Source organism: Patagioenas fasciata, chromosome 14 (genome assembly GCF_037038585.1).
Source record: "Patagioenas fasciata isolate bPatFas1 chromosome 14, bPatFas1.hap1, whole genome shotgun sequence".
NCBI lineage: Eukaryota > Metazoa > Chordata > Aves > Columbiformes > Columbidae > Patagioenas > Patagioenas fasciata.
In genome coordinates this window covers 11,149,489-11,172,240 of record NC_092533.1, presented here as the reverse complement: position 1 = coordinate 11,172,240, position 22,752 = coordinate 11,149,489, and the positions used below count along the sequence as shown (strand labels likewise).

At 41.3% G+C, this 22,752-nt stretch overlaps 2 protein-coding genes across 9 annotated transcripts in view; both read left to right on the top strand.

Annotated features, from left to right (window-relative positions):
• ACSL6 (acyl-CoA synthetase long chain family member 6) overlaps positions 1-3,800 on the top strand; it is a 55,444-nt gene extending 51,644 nt beyond the window's left edge. For all 6 annotated transcript variants that reach the window (XM_071814769.1, XM_071814775.1, XM_071814770.1 and 3 more), the window contains one exon: positions 1,972-3,800. In XM_071814769.1, the coding sequence (XP_071670870.1) occupies positions 1,972-2,112 (141 nt within the window). In that variant the 3' untranslated portion in view covers positions 2,113-3,800. The remainder of the gene's footprint in view (positions 1-1,971) is intronic.
• Positions 3,801-8,326: 4,526 nt separating this feature from the next.
• MEIKIN (meiotic kinetochore factor) lies at positions 8,327-21,729 on the top strand. Of its 3 annotated transcripts, XM_065849114.2 has the most exons (13): positions 8,392-8,687; positions 10,263-10,350; positions 10,545-10,623; positions 11,646-11,706; positions 12,150-12,293; positions 12,729-12,848; positions 13,073-13,112; positions 14,341-14,399; positions 15,139-15,233; positions 15,561-15,725; positions 16,085-16,165; positions 16,718-16,841; positions 18,319-21,729. In XM_065849114.2, the coding sequence occupies exons 1-13, from the start codon at positions 8,510-8,512 to the stop codon at positions 18,363-18,365; spliced, it is 1,281 nt and encodes a 426-aa protein (XP_065705186.1). In that variant the 5' UTR covers positions 8,392-8,509; the 3' UTR covers positions 18,366-21,729. The 3 variants fall into 3 exon arrangements, with proteins under 3 accessions (XP_065705185.1, XP_065705186.1, XP_071670869.1); XM_065849113.2 differs by lacking the exon at positions 16,085-16,165 and having other exon boundaries at positions 8,327-8,687; XM_071814768.1 differs by lacking the exons at positions 14,341-14,399; positions 15,139-15,233; positions 16,085-16,165 and having other exon boundaries at positions 8,394-8,687.
• The last annotated feature ends 1,023 nt before the right edge of the window (positions 21,730-22,752 follow it).

The following is a 22,752-nucleotide window of genomic DNA, read 5'->3' as shown; positions in this document are numbered from 1 at the left end:
GAAAAATCTATCTGCTGTGATTCCGCCTTCCATTCATGCCTGAAATTTGACTTAAATTTAGTCCAAGTTTGGGTGCATAGATAAAAATCTAATCCGGGGACATGGATAATCTCCAGGGGTCAAGATAAATATCTGTAGGACTCTGATTCTTCTGCCACTGAAAGCGCTGTGAAGAAACTGGGTCACTAATTACCGTTCTTATAACTGACCTCGGAAGTGCTGCTGGTTTATTTATTTTCAGCCTGTGCACTAATTCTTTTCTAGTGCTTGTGTAAATATTTTGCGACAGGGCTACAAACACTTCAGAAGGAGAGATCTGAAATCAATCATGGATTACATAGCATTAAAAACACAGTTAAAAAAATCCACCATGTGTCAAATTCTTGTTTCAGTTAAAATAATGAACATCTTAATCATTACATATAATTAGCAAGGGCCTTTTTTGTTTAGGCCTTTTCTGGGTGGTAATTCTAATGAGTAATTCACCATATCTGAGTGCAGCAGGAGCACCATTAAACATAAACTTGTTATTCTTCATTTCTCTGTTACATATGAAATGACAGTAAAAAGAAATTTATTTAAAAATCAAATGCAATATAAAGCAAGCTTTGTAATGCACATAATTGCCTGTGGTAAGAAGTTCGGTTTGCTCCTGCCATAGTCTTCACAGTATGAAATATCCTCAAATAGTCTATTCTACCAACAGTTTGTAATTAATAAAGTAGGGAGGAAAGCTTTGCCATCTTTCTGTAAGTTAAGAAGAATTGTTTCACATTTCAAAACTAAAGGGCTTCAAAATTAACATCTCTGTTGCAAAATGTAATCTTAAAACCAAGCTGTGAGGCAGACATTATAGCCAATGCTCTTGTGGGTTGGGACCCCCGCTATGTGGAAGAGCCATTCTTTATCATCTCCTTATCAGCCCGTCCTTGGCTGCAGCTGCAGCAGCCCCAGCTTGGACCTCCGGCTTGGAAATGACAATTCTGGCTTCTGTAACCAGCAGCTCCCAGGCTGCGGGCATGCGAGGGAAGCTTTAACAGCACAAACACTGATTTTGTGAAGGACACCGCTGGCAAAGGAACTGGCCCACCATGCTTGCAGGGGAAAAATGAATCGCATATCTAATGGGAGTTTAAAAATTGAATCTCAGCTTATATTCCTGCAACTCCCAGTCTAATAAAATGCAAACCAATCTGGCTTGGAGAATCACAAAAGCAGCAGATGGCTGGGGAATTTTGCTTTAAATCGGTGGGCTATGACCAGTCACGCAGCAGTTTTCTGCTTTCCCTCACACCAGCACTCCCAGAAATTCACTGGGAGGAAAATCTCACTCCCATCTGTGCTGCCAGGCTCCCTGTTGGGCCCAGACACCGCCACTAACAAGGGCAGCTGCAAAAAACCGTGCTTGCCCAGGATGAATGATTCTATATAGTTTTAATTAGCTAGTAAAACACCACCAATTCTTCTTTAAAGATGATCCTCATGTGCCCTCTTTGTGCCTGCAAAGCTTCATGACGATTTTGCAAGACGGAATCAGTGCTGTGTACTCTCTTTTGCAGTTTGGTTGAGATGTTTCTCAGCCCATTCCCTCCTTCCATGGTCCCTCAGCCATCCGAAGCTCCGCGATTATGATATTGCACATGGTGACACTGTCCCTCGTGCTCTGCGTCGCTGTGTTTTGACCTTGGTTTCAGACCAAAAAAACCCAAAGAGGTTGACGTGCTCATTCTGTGTCCGTTCTGCGCTGGCTGGCTGAGGGTCAAACAAGCGGGAGAGCAGGGGGTGGTGGAGGGTTTTAGTGTCACCTCGGAAAACTTGGGCAGGTGAGAAAAGTCCTGGGGACCCTGTGGAAGGTCCCCTGGGCTCCGGGCACAGCCAGAGGTCACACAGCAAGGCTGGCGCAAGGAGTTATGCTTATCGAGTGTGATGTCTGTAATTTTTTGCTATAAATATATCCCTTTTTTATTTTAGGTCAAAGCCATTTATATTCACTCCGATATGTTCTCAGTACAAAACGGTTTGTTGACACCAACATTCAAGGCTAAGAGACCAGAACTTAGAGATTACTTCAAAAAACAAATAGAAGAGCTATATTCAAGCATCTCCATCTGAAATAATGGGAAGAACCTTCTGAATAATGGACTTCGTAGCAATATTAGAATTATACTCAAAAGTACAGAGCCAGAATGACACAGCTGAAATGGGCAAGCATCTGAATCTCACATCTGAGCCTTTCATCATTCTAGGATTTCACCACTAACCAGAATTTTCCTTTTTTTTTTTTTTCATCAGGTGTGATAAAACTTATTTTTTACTTTATGTACTCAGTAGGGTACTATTAAGAATTATGCTAAATTGCCACAAAATGTACAGAAATTTCAATCTATGACCCAGTAAATTATGGAAACTTACCTTACTAATAACTACAAACATTTCTAAATAAAATAGGGAAAATTTCAGGTGTGTTTGTTGGTATTTGATTGCATATAGCCTAATACATCAGAAACAAAAATTGTGGATAATTCAATAATGCGGTCTACCTCAAACAATCAGTGATTGATGGTGAAAGTCTATTTTCCCTGATCTGGAACTTCAAGCTGGATATTGGTTTATATATTAAGTAATAGTTTTTATATTTTCCAGGACACAAATTATGTTGATTTGATTTGATCATTAATGACCTAAATAACAACCAGAATAGAAATAGGAATGAATCTCCTATTATTTGTACTTAATAGATCTATTAGTATAATACATCTGACAGATTAATATTACTTTGAAATTACAAGAACAGGTTAGGAAGTGATAGGATAGAATTCCCTCTGTTTCCTTTTCATCTGAACTCAATTTCTCCATGGCACGCTGGGTTGACATGAGGGCCTCCTGCAGCACAGGACACTCACGGACATCTCAGCTACTCCAAGTGAGAAGGTTGCAGAAGCATCGCTGGCTCTGGGGTGGCTTTCTGTGGGAGTTCACAGTAACCCAGATGTTCCCGGTCCCTAATTTATTATTTTACCTGCTGCTAATACTGTGTAGGACTAACCTCCCTTTCAGAAACAGTGCTAAAGAAATGGAGCACAAGGTATAGGCTGTGATTCTGAATGGGGCTTAGCAAAACAAATTGATTTTGGGGAAAATTCAGCCTGAGGTGCGGTGTGGAAGAGGAAGGAATGTTGCTCCAAAAATCCCCCATAGGGATGGATGAGAGGCTGTGTTGGCCATTGCTGTGGTGCCACGGTGTGGTAAAGAACTGGAGGTGGTTGCAGAAAGGCTGCTAAGAAAACATCTCTACGTTCAGATGTCTGGCAGCCTCAGTTCCCACTGTCATCGCTTCCAGTGGCCTCTCTGGAATAAAGAGTCAGCTCTCTGGATGGAACCTTGGATTTCACAACCAGCTGCAGCCATTAGCAACGGGGTAAAATCCCGTGGGGAAGAGGAACAGACTCCAGAGCTCTCTCCTGATATAAAGCACGATACAAAACAATGAAAACTGTAACATCGAATTGCTTGAATACTTGGACTGTCGGTGGCTTCCTTCTGCTAAACAGGGTCTTAAATATGTATGTGTATTTTAATAGCTGCTGTTTGTTGCACTGGTGCATACCAGCATGGGGCTGTGCGTCCTAGACCTTCTTTGCTAGGCCAGTGAAAGCACACTTATTTTCTCTTTTAAACTGGAATCTACTGTAGACTTTTGAAGCGAAAAGTTTACATTTTTAATCTGAATGATCTCTCATTTTCCCTCTGAAATTCCATTGCATGCTTCAAAATGAAATAAATTGAATTAATGAGTGTTACATGAAGACTGATTTATTGCAGCAATTTCAGAACAAAATGATACACAGGAAACTGTATCAGCTCACATAATCACTCTTATAAAGAACATGGTGATCTGATTTATCGAATGTGGAATGATTTGTCTGAATCCCTTTTTGTGCCCGATTCCTCATTTTATTCCAGTGCAATGACTCATGTCAGTCCAAAGCAAGTAAGAAATATTGCTGCTGTGATCCGATGGTATTGTACATTCATTTCTCACCATCTACACAGCAACAATATCCCTGGGGAATTTGCGTCTGCCACATCTACAGAGGACAGGAGTTACTGTATAATATCTGGCTCTTTAGGTCAAGTCAGAAAGGATTTTCGTCTCTGCAGAGTCTAGTTCATCTCCTTTTTGTATCAGCCAAAACCCAGTCATACTGTAGGCATGCTTCAAAGCAAAGAATTATTCTCAGTATAATTTCCTGTTCTAATGCTACATACTTTTAAAATATAAAAATAACTAGTCATCTAAATAAGTACATAAAAGCTATTTTCCACTAACCTTTTTCTACCCCATGAATTTAATTTATTCTTCTGATAAGATGATTTCAGTTTACCAGATTTTCTAGATAACTAAACTTCGTATAAGTACGGAAGATCCCAATGCGAGTTTATTTATGGTTTAGACAGCTGTTATTTTTAAGTATATAATGTTGAATAATGTATCTCTATTCTTTTTTGGTATTTGATGCAAAATGTCAGATGCACTAGAGCCAAAGATATGAACACCTAAAGAATAAGAAAGAAAAAATACAACCCTGACCACACTAGGATGATATAAAATTTGGGAGAAATTGTGTTATCACACCAGAAGTGGAAATACTTTCAGAACTTGTGAAAAGCTGTATAAATGAACTAAAAGCTCTCTCTAATGCTTCCTTGTGTAATCAAATTTTCCTCTGCAGGTCACTCTCTTTCGCCATAATCATCATAATGTTGTAAGAGATTAAAACTTGAAAAGAACACATGCGTAACACATGAGCAAGGCACAAACATCCTTCTCTTCAAATTCCAGGAACATTTATTTTGCGCTGAGATTTCTTCAACTGAAATACTTGTGACCGCTTAAGAAAAATCCCCAGGGCTGTGCCAATAGCCAGTTTGTTTGGTTTTTTTTCTTCAACATAACCAGTTACAAAATTAAACTATAATATTCATCTTATTGAAAGAGCTGGGACTCAAGTGCTGTAGCACAAATGTCAATGCAAGTCACCCTTCTCTGTAAAGAGCCCTATTCTTCTTGATGGCATCAGGGTGACAGATTTTAACTAATCACTGTCATCTGGGGGTTCATTCCACCATTAATTAATAAGCAAATCCAACAAGCCCACTGACACGAGTGCAGCTCAGCTCTGAGCCTCCCTGCAATGGGGCTGTCACTCAGTGTCCCAAAACCACAGTTTTTTTGAGCAGCCAAGTCAGACAAAGCAGTTTTGCACGTTCTCCCTCGGTCGGGCTGCAGGACAAGGTGCTGTGTTCTCCCACATTTTAAATACGCGACGTTCTTCCTGGGCCTGGTGCTATACCTGTGAAATCACTGGGACACTGCCTCCAGTGCTCATACATAAAAACCAGAATAAAATACAGTTCCAGGAGGCAAATACTGTTTAGTTGTGTATTTTATATGGTTTTTGCTCAATGTATTGCACAAGTGTGAGCAGAAACTGTACCAGACAGGTGTGAGCCCACGTTGGCAGGAAATCCATGACATTATTCTGTTCTGAGCGGCACATCTGCAGGTTAAAACACATCAGGTGAAACAGATGGTGAGTTGCTTATGGATAAAAGTACTATTTTGCAATCTGTCACCACTGTTAGAAGTACACATCAGCATCAGTGAAGTCCAGTGTCATTTTTGCCACGAATATTAAATTCTTGCATATAACAATCTGACTTAATATTCTGGAATGAAACAAATTAACTATAGGGCATTGGTTGGTTGGTTGGTTGGTTGGTTGGTTGGTTGGTTGGTTTGTGGTTTTGTTTTTTGTTTGTTTGGGTTTTTAAAAAATTTTATTTTCCATGTGTTAAAAGCACAAACTGCTGATCTATATGTAAATAAACTGCTACAAGATGAATGTAAACTGGGAAAGAATATACTATTTTTGCATGGTAACAGATTACTTAAAGACCTCTTGATGCCTTACAGAAAATTTGGAAAAGCATTTTATTTAGAGGCAATTCTATCTGTGTGGTTTTTTTATCTTTCGCTCACTTTGGTTTTGTCTGTGGGGGAAAAACATATATATATATTTATATATATATATATTATATATATATAATATATATTATATATATATATAAACATATTATATATATATATATATATATATATATATATCAGAATTAGATATTTGTTTCTTCTTGGAGTTAACATTATTCAGTACTTTGCACATTCAATGGTTTCTACACCACCTTTATTCCTGTTCAATGATGAAGCTGAGGCTTTGCTTTTTGGTGGAGAAATCCGAATGCTTGTATTCTCGGACGGAAAAAGTTTTAGAACCCTGGAATTGTTCCAAAATAAAATGTTTTCTGAGGCATCCAGAGCCCCTTTAAGCCCTTCACATCATTTCAGCTTTTTGTTATGTATTTTAGCAAAGTACAAGCAGGGAACAAATGAGGCATTTTCATAAGTGTTGCCTGTTCTATTTTCAACCAAAAGTGAAGTGGTTAAAATAAAACATATGCATTTGTGTAAAAAAAAAAAAAAAAATCTTAAGTGTAATTAAAGATTTTTCAGTTTTGGTATATTAGCATGTATATAAAATAGTCATCTACAGGGACTTTTGTAAAGAATTAAATTGTCATGTTTCTCAAAACTGCTCATAAAGCTTTCTCTCAGACAGACATACAATAAAAGCTCTTTTATATATCTGTTGTTACTCCAGCACTCTGTCCTCACAGTGGGTATGAAGTCGTTCAGAATGCGTGCCTGTACTAAATGTGTTGCAAAAAGAAAAGCAGTTAAAAATAAAATAACAACCAAAGGCATATTGGAACCTGAGATTGATTTTGGCAATCATCTACAAAAAAAAAATTGCAAAGTTCTCTGAAGATGCAGCAGTCTCTGTAATGGTTTCATTTTTTATTTTAAATCAATAATAATATAACCAAATGTATATGCTTGTTTAATATGAATTGACAATTGGGAATGCATAGTATTTTTTCAGACTACATGTCTAAAACAATAAAGTTTCAAAGCATTCAGTCTCTATTCCAGTTTTTGCATGCACTTGCATCTCTCTGTTCACTTTGAAATCCTGTAATGCCAAAGAATTATCTCAATTTTTTTGTGTTAATGAAGCAATGAGCTTCCCCTGCTCTGTCAAGTTAAGTTGAAGCATGAAGTCTGATCAGTAACAGGAATATAACTGAAGCCATTTCGGCAGTAAGATATGATAGTATAAAAATAAATTCATTAGCATATATATTATACAAAACCAGTGAAAGGGAGCAGCGGCATCCAGCACAGCTCCAGCAAGGGCCAGCAGTAGCGGAGCAGGACCAGGCAGGATTATTTATGGGCAATGATACACTTTAATTTGGTATCAGACGCCAGTGGCCCGTGTTTGGTTCCAGGAAACCTCGTCCATGTCACCAGCCTCCAGATGCCTTTGCCCTGGCCACAGCCCTGTGCCCGCTGTCACCCTGGGGACCGCTCCCCTGCACCCTCGCCAGCTCAGAACCGCCCTCAACGTTTATTTACACTAATTCAACACAAAACTCCTCAGCCCGCTCACCTGCTGACAAGGCAACAGGGCAAGCAGCTCTCCCTCTGCCTCCACAGCTACCGGAGCACTGTGTCCAGTTCTGGGCTCCCCAGTTCAAAAAGGACAAGGAATTATTGGAGGGAGTCCAGCAGCAGGCTATGAAGATGAGTGGTCTGGACCGTCTTTCTCATGAGACTGAAGGAGCTGGATCTGTTCAGCCTGGAGAAGAGAAGCTGAGAGGGGATGTCATCAATGAGCTAATTATCTCCAGGGTAGGTGTCAAGAGGATGGACCAGACTCTGTTGAGTGGTGCCCAATGGCAGGATGAGGGGCAATGGGCACAGGAGATTCCATCTGAATATGAGGAGAAACTTCTTTACTTTGAGGTGCCAAAGCCCTAGAACAGGCTGCCCAGAGAGGCTGTGGAGTCTCCTTCTCTGGAGACATTCAAACCCATCTGGATGTGATCCTGTGTGATCTGCTCTGGTGACCTTGTGTTAGGAGGTGTGTTGGACTGGATCATCTCCAGAGGCCCCTTCCAACCCCAGCCAGCCTGTGATTCTGTGATTCCGCGCTGTCCCCACGCTGGCGCAGCAGGACGCGGTCACGGCACTTCCCCGGCCCTTCCCCGACCCAGCACCGGCTGCCCGTGGGGACGTCCCTTTCCCCCCACGCAGGCCCGAAGGCACCGGGCTGCGGGGAATCCCCGCCCCGGCCCCCGCCCCAGGGCGGCCGCGCTCCCCCGGCGCCCCCTGCTGCCGGCCGCGTGTGCCGCCGCGCCGCGCATGCGCGCTGGGGCCAAGGGCGGTGGTCGCGGGCTCAGGGCGGGCGGGGCTGCTGAGGGGTCACGGCCCGCGGGAGGGGCTGCTGAGGGGTCACGGCCCGCGGGAGGGGCGGCTCTTGTTTCCTCACGGAAGCCGCTCGTCTTGTCTCGGCTCTCAGGGGTTGCGGAGGGGTCGCGGTGCGGCATGGAGCGGCCACGGCGGCAGGGCGCTTCCCAGGACAGAAGGCAACCGCGGAAGAAGCGGCGTCCGTCGCCGCTGCCGGGCGCTCCCTCGGACAGGGCCGGGAGCCGGGCCGGTGTGTCCCGGCCATGCCGGCGGCGCCTCTTCGGGAGCGCAGGCCCCCCTGGGCCGCAGCCCGGCAGTAAGCGCTTTGCCTCCCGCTGCCTGTGCACCCCGGGGTGAAGGGCCGGGCGGTGTCGGAGTCCTGGGAGAGGAGGCTGGGCCGGGCTGAGGGCGGGCGGCGGGAGCAGCACCGGGGTGCGCGTCTGCTCGTGTGCTGGGCTTAGTCCAGTACTTGTGTTTTCATGGCAATTTGAGGAGTGGGTGAGGTTAAGCCACCTTCTGGGGAAGGTTCGTGTCAATGGTGGTCTGTTAAATGTCCTGCCATCCATCCCCCGCAGGACAGCGTTAGGTTTCTCACCATTTGTGTCCAGCTGAGCTGGTCTATGTGGGTTTGGGAAACCGTTTGTTGTTCCCCATATGCCCTGCGGTGTGGAGAAAGGAGGCAGCTCCTGGAAACAGGACCGTTTCCTCTGTTTTAGATGTTAACTAGTAATAGAAAGGGGTTTTCCTTTCATGAGGTACCTTTTTCCCCTTGCCCCATCTAATAATTCCTTTAGAAATGGCACAACAAAACCCTTGCCCACCTTTGAAAGGATGCTTGAAAAGTTGCTTGAACTTGTTCCTTGATCTTGAGTTAAGAATTTGAGACCTTAAAGAAAAAAAATGCAGTCAGAGGGGGAAGTATGGGATTGAGGTAAAGGCTGACAGTAATAGTGTAACTTGCTAAATTAAATGGGGAAGACAAGAATGGAATGTCTTGGTCCCACACCGATCTTGTTAATTTAAATGTAAGACTTTAAGCTATTGCTACAGGGTATGATGAATTGAAGTCTGTCTTGGTTCTTTCCTGCTGGCTTGTGCTCTGGTAGGTGTTTAGTGCTCATGTACTCAACTCTGTGCAGCTCACAGCTGACGTCTGTTTGCTCCTCATACTTACAGACTCTGCGGAGAAAGAGGAAAGGGATGAGTCCTGGGTTGAGTCTTGTTCATACATCGTCCGGTCCTGGACTCCCAGGGAGTTTCAGCCAGGCTGGGACAGGGCTCTGGGCAGCACTGGGGAATGCAGGACTTCAGACCCATTCCTTCAGTGTGGGGATGGATTGTCACAAAAGTGTAACTCTAGAAAGTCTGGCTCCTGGCTACTGAAAATAAAACACAAACCTAAACAACTTATAAAGTGGGGTTTAGGATAAGAAAACATGTCTCTGAAATTTGCTGGTTCCTAAGTAACTGTGCCATCATGGTCTTTAGGATTATATACACTGGGAACAAGTTTATGTAGAAATTCTTAGGAGACTCCTAATAAACTCCTTTTAAAACTGATTTAGATTCCAATTACTCTGCACCCATGTAAAGGTCACTTCCAAAGTGTGGTTGTGTTTGAGTTTGTTTTTTTCCTTTTAATCAACATATTTCTAAAACACATCAGGAATTTCTCGAAGTCTGCTATTTTTTTTGTCTTGTTGATATGCTACTTGGAAAGAGCGTAGGTAAAAATAATAAACCAATTCAGATGTTACAGTGTTTGTGGTAACAGGTTCAAAATTATTATGGGCATGGAAAAGGGGGAACAGTTAAAGGTGTGCCATTAGAAATAATAATCTAAATTCTAATATTAAAACTAAAATTACTGACCTAAATACTTGTTTCCTAGGCCTGAAGGGAAGGTCCCGTGTCAAAAGCCTACCAAAAATTAAAGAAAATCATGAAGTCAGCCAAGTGAGCCATTCATGCAATCAAAGGTCTGTTAAAACTCATTCAAATACACCATTATTAAAACCAGCTAAGAATTTGTATTTTTTGTCTGCATGACATGTCCCTTGGAGATAGCAGCCTGAATTCTCAGTCCACTGATGTTTGTCAGACACATGTTGTAGTTTTTTGTTGCCTTCCTCTGGAGCAGTGTATCAAGCTTAGCTCTGTTCTTCCACTGCAGCAATCAAGTGAATGTCCAAGAAACAACAGACTTGGAAAAAAAAGAAGAGAAGATGGAAGAAAGCACTGTATCCGTGAAGGTGGGAATGCTGTTGTGCTCTTTATTTACTAGTAATTTATGAAAGCTAAATCAAAGAAATATGAAACAATAAATTCTTTTTCTAATAAAGTAGATATTCCCATGAGGTATGCATGTGTGCACACGTTTTTAAGCCTAAACCTGTGCTGTATTTTGGTGATATTTTCTTGTGTCTTTGGCCAGAAAAAAAGCTGTTGGAGCTATTGGTAGCATGGGAAAACACCAATGCTAATTATCCTTAATGAGAAAAGGCTGTTAGCACCTGTGTTGTATGGAAGATATCTCATTAGACTGTGATTGCAGAGAATTGTTTGCTTGTAGTTCAAACACAGACCTTTGGCAAGGCACTGTTGTGCTCTTCCTCATGGTAGTACAACTGAAACAAAGTATTTTGAGATAACTGAGCAGAAGCATTGTAGGAAAGTTAATACTGCAGTGGCAAGAACATAATTCACCAGATGTCTTGGAACCAAAATCTGCTACGGCAAAGGGCTCAAGTGATGCTGGTATAACGCTATGTTTTTAAAAACCATTAGCTCTTATTTAGCGTCTGCCAATTATTTACATTTCCTGGAAATTATTAATTTCATAGAATATACTATGTACACAACACAGTCGTTTGCATTTATATAAATGGTCTAGGATTCTGAAAGTAAGCAGCATGAATTGGGCCTCTGAAAACAATAAAAATCTAAAGACAGAGCACTTTAGTACTCCACTGCAATCTCATGCGTAACTTCAGTTGACGTTCGTGTGCCATCACTGGAAGTCTCATCCAACAAAGACTGTAGGATCAAATGATTAGCTATTCATTATGAATTTCAGAACTATAAGTCAGATTGTAGATTTGTTAAAGATGCATGAAAAACCCTGCTACAAATTACACAGTGAATAGCATGTTTAGGTGGTAGAGTGGCAGACAATAAGCTTGTGAGTATCTGCTTATGCGAGAATACATTTAATTGCATTTCTCTCTCTCCATCCAGTTTTCTCAGGTTGTTTGTGTTGGTCATTTAATTTTAGGAATCCCTGATGATCAACTTTGAAAGTAAAGGAAGTCTGAAAAATCCTGAAGTGACTTCAAGTGAGTATGATGGCAACACATTATATTACTAAATATGTTTTTATGTGTTTAAAAAGCGAAATGTAAAATTCATTATATAATTTTAATTATATTTCTATAAAAGTACCAGTGTGCGGTTCTTGTACTGCATGATAAATAATTTGTTCTTCTGAAAACAAACCTGCGCAAGAATTACCTAATTGGAGGCTCAAGTCTTCAGGTATTTCTAGTGAGCCTTGGGCAAGGAAGGTATCTTTAGTGAGCTTATGGTAGTGTAAATTTGGCTTCAGGATGTCCTTTGTGTTTTTAACTGTATTATGAATCAGTATAAGATACTGACTTGACAATATTTAGCTCACCACAGGAATGAAACTTGGAGAAGGAAATGCTGATGGTTTGTACAAGATGATACTTCTTTTTTGGTGGTGCATCTGTCACGCTGCCTTTTTTGTCTCTTTCTCTAGGTACAGGAATGACTCTTCCCACGGGTGTTTCAACCTTTCTCCTACAGTGTTTAGATGAAGATTCAACTGCAGACTATAACGCAGGTTCTGGTGACAACCTGAACAGTTGCTTATCCCCTGAAATATTCAGAAATAATATTTCAGGTGAGACTTCTGGTGTTTTGAGCTTTATGTGATGTAGAAAATGTGGGGGTACTATCTGCAATAGAAAGACTAGTGGCTTCTCTTGCTGTGACTTGCCAGGTCAGATCTTTGCTATCAGTTCAACCTGTGTTGAACATGGGGACTGTGTATCTGACAACCCAATCCAGAGTCAATCAGGTCCTGGTGTAATTTGAATTGTTCTGTAAATTTAAAGTATTTGCTGTTGGCAGAAGCTGTTTATTGGGGATGACCAACAAATCTGCATTGAGTCAAATTCCTCCCAAACTACTCTGTGGCTGTTTGAGCCAAGACAGTGTTTTCACTTTACTTTGAAGTTCTTGTCTTGCAAATGCAATTGCTTTCAGTTTAGTCACAAATTTAATAACTCAATGAATTTCAGTATAAAAAGCTTGGATTTATATCTCTTATGTCCAGAAAAAAGTAATTTTGATGCTGTGGACCCTGGCAAATATAAGAACTCTACTCTTCTGGACTCCAGCAAAGCAGTGACCATAGATAAGATGCCCCAGATCTCAAGTCTTTCACCGATATCAGGTAATTCTTTTCTACAATACTTCAGAATATGTGCATAAACAAATTTCACTGTAGTGCAACAAACCTGCATGAAATAAGTAATGATCATTCAATTTAAGGCATGTCTGCATAATGGGGAACAGCTCCCTGTGTTTGCTTGTAGTATTTTTGCTTTATAATTTAGCATGCACTAAAAAATTGTCTGGTCTACTCAGCTTTTAAAGTTTAGCTCTTATGTTTTTCAGAACCTGTACTGGAGGATTTTCAAGACCAATACGCTACAAGGTAATCTACCATACAGACTCTTTGCACCTAAATGTTCAGGTTTTCCTCTTTTGAATGATATTTAAAAGATAGGCCAGTATGAATAAGCCTCTGATCCTGCAAACGCTTCTGTTGAGTTTCAGTTACCTGTGTCCTCACTAACTTTGAAACTGGTGCATTAAGTCAGTTAAGAGTTTGCCTTATAGACTTTTGTTTTGTTCTTGCGCTTGTAGGGCAATCAATATAAGAAAACTCGGTGAAGAATTTTATGGAAGGGGATAGTGACACTTATATACAAAATCTCTAAATTGCTTTTATCCAGCTGCCCTTACTCTGTCAGACTTCACTTGGTCACCGGCATCAAGACGCATGCCCTGCATGTCAGGCCAGGATTGCCTGTGCAGAGTGTGAGGGGCACCTGCTGTCAAGTCCTCCTTAAGTCTCTGGCATTCTGTGCTTGCCCAGGACCAAACTGGGTTTGGGGCAGATCGTTCATGTTCTTTAGAAATCATCAGCTATTATGGAACACTTCTTTGTTTCAGAATCTTGCCAACTTCGGCCTTCATAAATCTTGAGCCAAGTTGCTGCTGTTGTCAGTTTTTTCTTGTTTGGAACATGTGTCTAGCAGGAAGCAGCAGCATGTATGTGATCCTGCTGCAACCCTCGTGCCATCCTCCTGTTGTTAGGATGCCAGGTTTTCTGCTGACAAGTCATCTGTGCTGTGGTTTTGTCACAATGAAGGGTCTTGTCACAGTTCTGCCTTCAGGTCCTGACAGAAAAATCTGAGTAGCATGAGTGTTTTTCTGAGAACAGTATCCTTTCTTTTAACCCTTGTGCTGCTGTCTCCAGGCTTACATGCGGATGTTATCATTCATAACTCATCTATCCCAATCTTGCTGTGTTACAGATCTCTATACAATTAATTCTGAATTTTCTTGTGAATCTATTTTTTTTCCTGCATTTTCTTTAAATATGTTCTGTCCTACTGTACTTCAGTGCTGACTACTTTACTGAATGTCTTCTGTAGATCTTAAACTGGAAGTATCTTCAGAATAAGCTGTGTGACTTGATGATAAGTTATCAGAAAACTGTAAAGTATGATGAAGTAACTCAGTGACAATATGTTTAAAAAGAGCTTTACCCCTTTTAATTCAGTCTGTATCTTCCTAAGATTTCCTTATACGTTGGGTTTTTTTGAACATTAACATTCTTTCAGAATAGTGATTCACTTTTTTTCCTCCTCTCCTAGAAAGAGACCATTGAATTGCAATTACAGTTCATCATTAGATGTTTCAACTACTGTGACAGGTAAAATATGATCTGAAGCAGTTGTACTAGCTGTGAGACAACAGAATATTCTACCCAAACTTAAATGACGATGGGATATCAGAACCAGGCTTCCACCGGATCATTTTTCCCTTGGCACAGGCTAAACTCAGTGATATCTAGAAGTGCGAAGTGAAAATCTTCCTTGTAAATAAGACTTGGTTCTAATTAAGATGTGAGGAGAAAACCAAAAAATCCCCCAAGCCTGTGTTTTTTCCATTTAGTCACCTGTGATGCTGAATGAAAATTAGCATTTCTTATTTAACTTACCCAGGAACAGAACTGTTTGTGTCATGCTCCTTACTTGAACTTCATATCAGCTCCACCAATACTATGAGAAGTCCCTCCTGTAACTACAGTTCTGAACTGTGACTGATGCAGTTCTGGCTGTGGCCCAGGTACCGCAGAATTTTCCCCCTCTGAATTTGGACTGTGAGAGCAGCAGAAGTTGCCACTGGCACACAGAATGTGTGTCTAGAGGTGAATAGCCAGCTGAACATCAGATTAATGAGCAACCTCATTTCTTCAAGGAAAGGGAGAGGATTGAAGCAGCTCTGTTGGTGGGGAGAGGGAGATGAGGAATATATTGAAGGGGGGAAGTGTGTTTACATTGGTGGCTTTGGAATAATCCCTCTTTGAAAACCATCCTGTAAGACATGGGTTGGAGAGTAGCTGTGGTCTTTGTCTCAAAATTAATTAATTTGTTGGAAATTTATCACAGGAAAAAAAGTCTGTAAAATTACAGCTGCAAGAGAGAGAACTCCAGACCTAAAAACGGGTATGCGCTGTTCTTCGCCGTTAGGACCAGCAAGAAAGGTGAAAGATCCTTAATAAATCAGCCAGGTTGTAACGTAGATGACTTGCTCCTTCCTTGAGTAGGTGGAGGACTCCACCTGGAAGTGTAGTGGTTCCCTGGAAAGGGAGCCTGCAGGCACTAGCAGAGAGGGAAGCTGTAGCTTGCCTCTAACTGACAGCAGAAATAGTCACGGGTGCCCCTGAGCTCGCTGGTTTTCAGACTGACCGTGTTAGTGGTACCAAGTCAGTTGTGTAGAGCTCGAGTATGACAGCGGGACTCTTTGTTAGTGCTTACCATACTACAGAGATTCGCTTCATAACACAACATTTAATTGTTTCGCCCTTTAGCCTGGCAGTCGGACTGCTGAAACCAAACGGCCAAAGTGTAAGGAAAAACAAAAAAAACGTAATATGTTTGAAGAAGGTCAGCCTGATGCTCCAGGAAACACGTCAGCCAAATCAGAGGGGTCGATGGCAGAAGTACCACCAACCAAACAGAGAGATACGGCGGTGGTGAGTATTCCCGTTGTGTCCTGCTGAGTAGCAAAAGCATAAAACTGAAGTGAGAGTTCTGAATCATGACAAGAGTGACAATTAAATATGAGAAGTGGTAGGAAGTGCTTTATGCCCTACTTGCAAAGGGGACCTGAAACATGTGTTCTGTGCTGCAGTAAACTGATTCTTTGTCTTAATTTTAGACAGCATAAGACCAAAAAAAAGTGAATGACAGGAATTCAGTAGCTAAACCCTAAGAACTATTAATAATTCTAGCTGGAGTTGTTATAAATAGTATTGTGTGCTAGGGGAATACTGCAGGACTAATAATAAACAGCAAAGAATTGGAAACTGATACTGAATTATTCTCTGTTTAGCAAACAAGTCCCACCTTGCTGATCCTGGAGGAAAATAGAGTCCTAGAAAATCTTGGTTCTGCTCAGCCTGCAGAGCAAGATGTGAGTGCCCTGATACTTTTCAAAAGTATAGCTTTTCAAAAGCTATGCTTCTGCAGCAGTGCACAACTACATGCTAAATTCAATTAGCTGGACAGTTAAACTATAACAAAAAACCTAGGTAACTGTTTTGTATTTTTACAATATCTCCTAATGTAAAAACAGCACCCCCTAGCCTTAATTGGGCCATATGTAAATTTGGAATAAATTTTTCCTGCATCTCTGAGCTCAGAAAAAGAAATTATTCCTCAAAGTCCAGAATAAAAGAATATTTTTCAGCTTCTAATTCTATTGCATTCTTTAAATCCAGTTTTAGTATGTTAATATGTAATGTACTATATATTTAAGCCTTGCAGTATTACAAACAGCTGGAGAGAATTTTTAAGCTTTGAACCCTTCTATCACCCTATTCAATAGCATGTTAAATACGCACAGGTAGTCTTAAATCATTTCTAATGACATCCCTTGAAATCTGCATGCCATCTCAAATTTCCCTAAAAGAGTATTTCTTCAATGGAAATAACCATGCAAATGAAATGTCAATAATCTTTTCAGCCTCTGTGTGGCAGACGAGAAATCTGCTGCATTGTCAGAACTTCACCATGCCGGAGGCCTCCCAGCCCTCACCAAATCCCAGTTAACACAAAGGCATTCAGCCCTCCTGAAGGAGTGCCCGAAGGTAATTGAATATAAAATGGGTTCACTGTGCAGATGGGAATTGGCTATTTCAGTGTTTAAAGGTTTGGTTTTGTTTTGTTTTTTTAAGTATGAATATTTAGAAGAATCTTAAGGCTAAAAAGTAAAACACACTGAAAACTTCCAATTTCTGACTTAACAGTGTTCTTGTGCAACAGAACCTCACTGACAAACTACATGATTGTTTTCTCCTCCAAGGATCTTCAGCATAGCAATTAACACAATCCAGCCATTTCATAGGCTAGATCATTGAGGCCAGGAGATGCTAGTTGTACAAGCAGCTAGATCTTATTGTGGGCATTTCTCTGGGAATGTCTGCACCTCTTTGAAGCTACTCCTAAATACAATTTTGAGCTTTACTACTGGTATGGAGACTCCCTAGAAAAGACAGCAGCTTGTTTAGTAAATGGGTATCCTGTGCCTTATTTCTAGGGTGAATATGTCTTGACTTCAGCTTTCAGCCATGGATGTGTTTTGTATCTTGCTCAGCTAAACTGAGCTCTTTAGCATCCAGTATTTTTTCACTCTGAAAGTAGTTCAAGTATTAGGGTATATTTTTCTCTAAAGACTCTCAGTTTCTTTCTAAAGGTTTCTGGTCTTTTCTCCTTTCCCCTTAACATAGGGGAAGCTCCTTTCTTCACTTCCTAGATTTTGTTAAACAAAAATGAGAACTGTGTACAACACTATCCTGTCACTGCCACAGAGGTGAAGTCTCCTCCCTTTCCCACCTCTCTTGAAGTTTCTCAGCGTGCCACTGGATGGCATATGTCTTCCTAAGTTTAATGGAGTTCTTTGCAGACAAAGTCTGCATGTTTTTTGCAAGTTGCATTTGTCATTTATGCTGTTTTAATTTAATACAGAGATACTGTATAAGCATAATCACTTTCAAAAATACCAAATATACACAAATTTTCAAGGGAATTGCAGTTTCCTTGGTCCAACTACTCTCCTACGTTGTTATAGCTCGAGTTACATAGAGCATCTAGAATGCAAGGAAGTGCTTTTAAGTGTGTTTGTGTTAATTAATGACAGTCATGTGATGCTTCTGTACAGAATAAAGAACAAGGATGACAAGGATATTAAGTTATGTGCTTGAGAGAACTGTGGTAATATAGAACATAGGTTGTACTTGATAGCAAGTGGATCTCTGAAATCAGCAAGTGTTAGTGTCAGAACACAAGTTTTGTTGTGTTGCTGCTTTTCTAGAGGAGTCTGGGAATCAGGAATTTGACTGCCTATAGGTGCGGGGGTGATGCCCTTTGTCATTAGGAGTGTAAGCACACAAAACTATTGTTCTCTTCTCACTGGCAGTTGACCTACAAGATTCAGATTCCTCCAAACACATGATAGCACGGTATCTATTGAACATCTAAACAGCTTGTCAGATCAATGAGCTTTCTCTTACACTTAAGAATGTGCCACTTTACCGATGGTATTTAACATATCGCTTCTTTCCACAGATGTTATTACAAGTACGAAAAATTGGATCTGCTGTAAACACAAATGAGATTTATGGATTTCAGCAGGAGATTTCAACAGAAGAAATAACTGTCTTGATATTGTGGCAGGAAAGTGAAACAGCAATACTAACCAGTAATTAATGGCCGTACCTCTTTGGCATATACACTGTTGGAAATTTAGTATGGTGCTTTGCAGTAAGCTTGCAAATACTTTACTCAGGCACTTAATATTAAATTATTTTGTACAAGCAACTAGATCTTACTGTGGGCATTTCTCTGTAAGGACTCCATAAAGATGATTCTTCATTCAGCTTCAAAAAACAAAGTGTGACTTGAGAACAGCAGACCAAATTGCATTAATGGAAATATTTTTGGCTCTTGCTGTGCCAAGATTTCTAGATTTCTCTAGTAGTGTTAGTATCTAAAGATGTGATCCCTACTTGAGTTAAGAAGTGTTGATACTGTTTATAAGGGTAACTACAAGTCCTGAAAAAGGGTATGTAAAGCATCCACGTACTCTTGGTGACTCAGAAATCAATAGTACGCCACCGTTAAACTCCCTGAACGCTTAGGTCTGCAGAACTTTGGAGGCACAGGACTCTGTGTGTTCTGCTGTAAATGGATTTCTAAACACGAATATGGGTCGTCTTCACCCTCCTGTCACTGCAAGGTGACTTTTTGTGATCAGCACTGTCGCCATTGTAGACACATCCACTACCCAGCCACTTAGTTTCTTCTAACGGCTTCAGACTTGCACCGAGGAAGTAGGTACCTTATGTGAATATAGGGGTAGAAAAAATCCTGTTGTAGCTGAACTGTCTCAAGAGCTCGATATTGGTGTTCTGGATTTTCAGGTTCCTGCTTACACTGCCTGGCACAGAGGTTAGATTCCCAGTGCTTCCCATTCAGCTTGTGAATTGTTAATCCATAAAGTTTGTTCTTCAGCAGTGTGCCAAACGCCTCAGAAAACACTGACAAGTACAGAGGTTTTTCTCCACTTGAATTTACTGCAGGCTAAAGTAATTTGGATCCTTGCAGTGTTCTCACTACAGCACCCCTTGCTCAGACTCTTTTTGTAGACAGAATGGAAGTTTTTCAATGTTTTTAAAATGGCACTATGGCTTTCCAAACCACTTGAAGTCTGAGTTTGTTTCTTGGTATTATCACCCAGAATATTCATACCCTGGAAAATAGTTCTGTATTTCCAAAAAGTGCATGACAAGAAGACTTAGAAAATCCTCAGCTGTAATTAGTTTAACTACATTTGAAAATACCTGTGAAAGTTCAGACCCTGAGCCTTTTCCCTTTGCTCTGGGGTAGAAGGAATTGTAAATACACGCAGCTGGATTAGTCTATGAACAAGTATTGTATAAACATACAATATGGCTCAAGGTTATAAAGGATGCTGTTAATTTTCCTTTAAGCATTAGTAGAACGAACTCTGCCAATAACTCCTTGGAGTCCTCTTGGGTATGCTTCTAATTATCAATATCCTTGCTCTTGCAAATACCAAGCCACCAGTAATTATGCAGTCTAGAGCCCCTAGGAGATAGAGGTGAGCTCTTTGATGTGCTTTAAGCAAAACTGAAAGTTCTGTATCGAGTAAGGTACGGTTGTTCAAGTTCAGAATAAAAGAGGTGTTTATCATAAGGATATTTCAGAGTCTTAGGAAAAAAACACTCATTTTGCCTCAAACCCTTTTGTAGTTTCTATACAAGAGACAGACTAATACTGACAAACTAACTGGAGAGTACAAGAGAAGAAAATATGGCATGTAGCTCTGGATTTGGCTGTAGTAGTCTGAATATTGCTGAGTTTTGTGTTTTTCTTGATGCGATGAGGCAATATAGGATGACAGAACTATCATGAACCACAGTCTCTCTTGTCCTTCCCTTCAGTTATGAAAGCGCTGCTTCTTATTTTCATCTTTTGTCTGACTCTTGGAGAAAGTGTAATTAATTACCAGGCAAGCTCTCTGCCCCAGGGAAGGAAATTTTATTCATTTGGAGGCTGTAACAATATCTACTCTTGTTCTGTGTTTCTCAAAGGGAAGGCATTTTCCCATGTTTTGGTGTTAAACTGAAGAATGACTACATAACATTGCATTCAAAGTGGAAATGGGCTCTTCCATATTAGTGGATAAAGGTTATGGGTCACAGCCGGTTAACGGATCAGACAGAAGGGCTGATTTGTGCAGTGATTCAAGAGATAAATCTGTTCCCTGTCATAGGGCTGCTCTGTCACAGCCCAGACATGAGGAAGTTGCAATGGCTTGAATGGAATCTCTTATAGTGAGTCAGTCCGTGCAAGAGCTGTGATAAGACTTTATCACTAGGAATTGTGCATGGTAGGCACATGTTTAGTAAATGTATTATACAGAAATCTGTAAGAGGTTTGTCATTAACACTGTTCAGTTCTTTTTGTTATCTGAAGTCTACTCCTAGGAACCTTTGGCTTGAAGTACTTGCAGATGATGAAAGATGCTTCTTGCACCAGAGTGCTATAGGGGTATGTGTACCAGCTGTTACACTCAAATGGTTCTGCTTTAGTTACAGAAAGGACAGGTTTGGGGCCCAAGACAAGGCATACTGAATGGACACATAAGTTGGAATTCAGATTCTTTGTGTAGGTACAAAGATTTACCTACAGGGAGGTTTTTCCAAGAAAATTAATGATTGAACTTGTATTTATCCATTTTTTTTCTCAGGCTATCCATCCTCCACTCCCTTGATCAAGGTATGTCAGTCAGGCCTAGCAGAATCACTCGCTATTAATTTATGGGTTTTGGAACAGGTTAATATTTACTTTTCAGGGGACCCCAGCATCTTGCATTGTACTGTATTTGAGATTAGCTAAATCTGCAGTGCTGTAAATTGTGAATTTGTATATCCTGGCCATTTTTTTTCATAGTCTTCCCTGAGGACTTTTTATTTTGCAGAGAATTCACATGCCTGTCTTGAAGCTAGGAAGCTTTCGCAGGGCAAAAAGGTGTAAAGGTTTGTCATCTGTAAATGTATGGCAGGCAGGTGTATCTTCCATGCACAACAAGAGGAAAAAGATGCATCTAAGCGTTAATTCCTATTTTCTATTAGAATTCTCTTCAACTCCTAGTAGGCTAGTAACGAAGTTCCTACAGACAGCTGATTGGAAGGAGCCATTATATAGATATGTTACAGCTGCCCTAAGTTACGCCTTTCTAAAACAATCTGCTTAATTTAATCTTACATCATACACTGTTTTAGTTTAATTCCATTCTCTAGGGAAAGCAGATGAGTCAGTTTTGTCAGTTCCTAATTAAACTTCTAGGACTGTTGTCTCTGAACAGGGAGACATTGAAGGAGACTGTTAAATGTTACCAGTGTTTCCATCTCACGTAAATATTTACTAATAAAGAGTTTTGAAAAATGCAAAGCTTTTTTTGATTTTATAAAGTCTACCACACTTTTTCTTTTCTTGCTTATATGTTTGTTGTGGATTCACCTGCTGGGTATTATGTGTAGCACAAGTGTGATGGGAGCGGGTGAGAGACCTGGGGAGTCCAGCTGGAGAACAGGAGCTGAGGGGAGACCTTCTGATCTCTGAACTGCCTGAGGGGAGCTTAGAGCCAGGGGGTCGGGCTCTGCTCCCAGGTAGCAAGTGATGGGATGAGAGGAAATGGCCTCAAGTTGCACAAGGGGAGGTTCAGATTGGACATCGGGTAAAATTTCTTCCTGGAAGGAATTGTTGGGCACTGGAACAGGCTGCCCAGGGCAGTGGTGGAGTCACCATCCCTGGAGGGGTTGAACAGACATACAGACAAGGTTCTTAGGACATGGTTCAGTGCCAGGGTTAGGTTATGGTTGGACTCGATGATCTTGGGTATCTCTTCCAAACAAAATGATTGCATGATTATGTTAATGTTTTATTTGCAATGATGGTTTCCTGTGCATGCAAATACACATAGTCCACCTTCTGTGTAGGTTTTGAATCGAGTGCACTTCTGAATCATTTCGTGTACCCAGGCAGGTACACGGGAGGAAGAAAGGCAGCTAGAGCTGGATTTTCTAGGTTTAGGGGTAAGAGAAGCCCCCTGTCCCTGAAGTGCTGTGTACCGCAACGATTAGATGCCCAGACCTTGACCTCTTTTCGCCTTTCTGCTGCTTGTGTCTTCAACTTCCCTCTGAAGAAGCAAACAGCGGAGTGCTATCACCGCCCCTCGCTGCCCAGCCCCGAGGGGAAATACCTGGGCTCTGCTGCCCCTGCGCGGTCGCGGGTCCCCGCAGAGGCCCGCGGGGAGCAGCCCCTGGCCCCTCACTCTCACCCGTTCCCCCACCGCCGCTTCCCCGGGCGGGGAGGCCGCGGAGCCCCGGCCCGGCCCGCTCCCCACGTGGGGCCGCGGCCGCAGCCAATGAGCGGCCGTCGCAGCGCCCGGCCGGTCCCGCCCCGCCGCCCTCC

Bases quoted from the DNA above. Each gene is read 5' to 3' on its own strand.
- MEIKIN (XM_065849113.2), top strand. From the start codon at position 8,327: ATGCGCGCTGGGGCCAAGGGCGGTGGTCGCGGGCTCAGGGCGGGCGGG. The intron at 11,707-12,149 runs GTGAGTATGATG...CTCTTTCTCTAG, and splicing joins AAATCCTGAAGTGACTTCAA to GTACAGGAATGACTCTTCCC. The intron at 12,294-12,728 runs GTGAGACTTCTG...TCTTATGTCCAG, and splicing joins ATTCAGAAATAATATTTCAG to AAAAAAGTAATTTTGATGCT.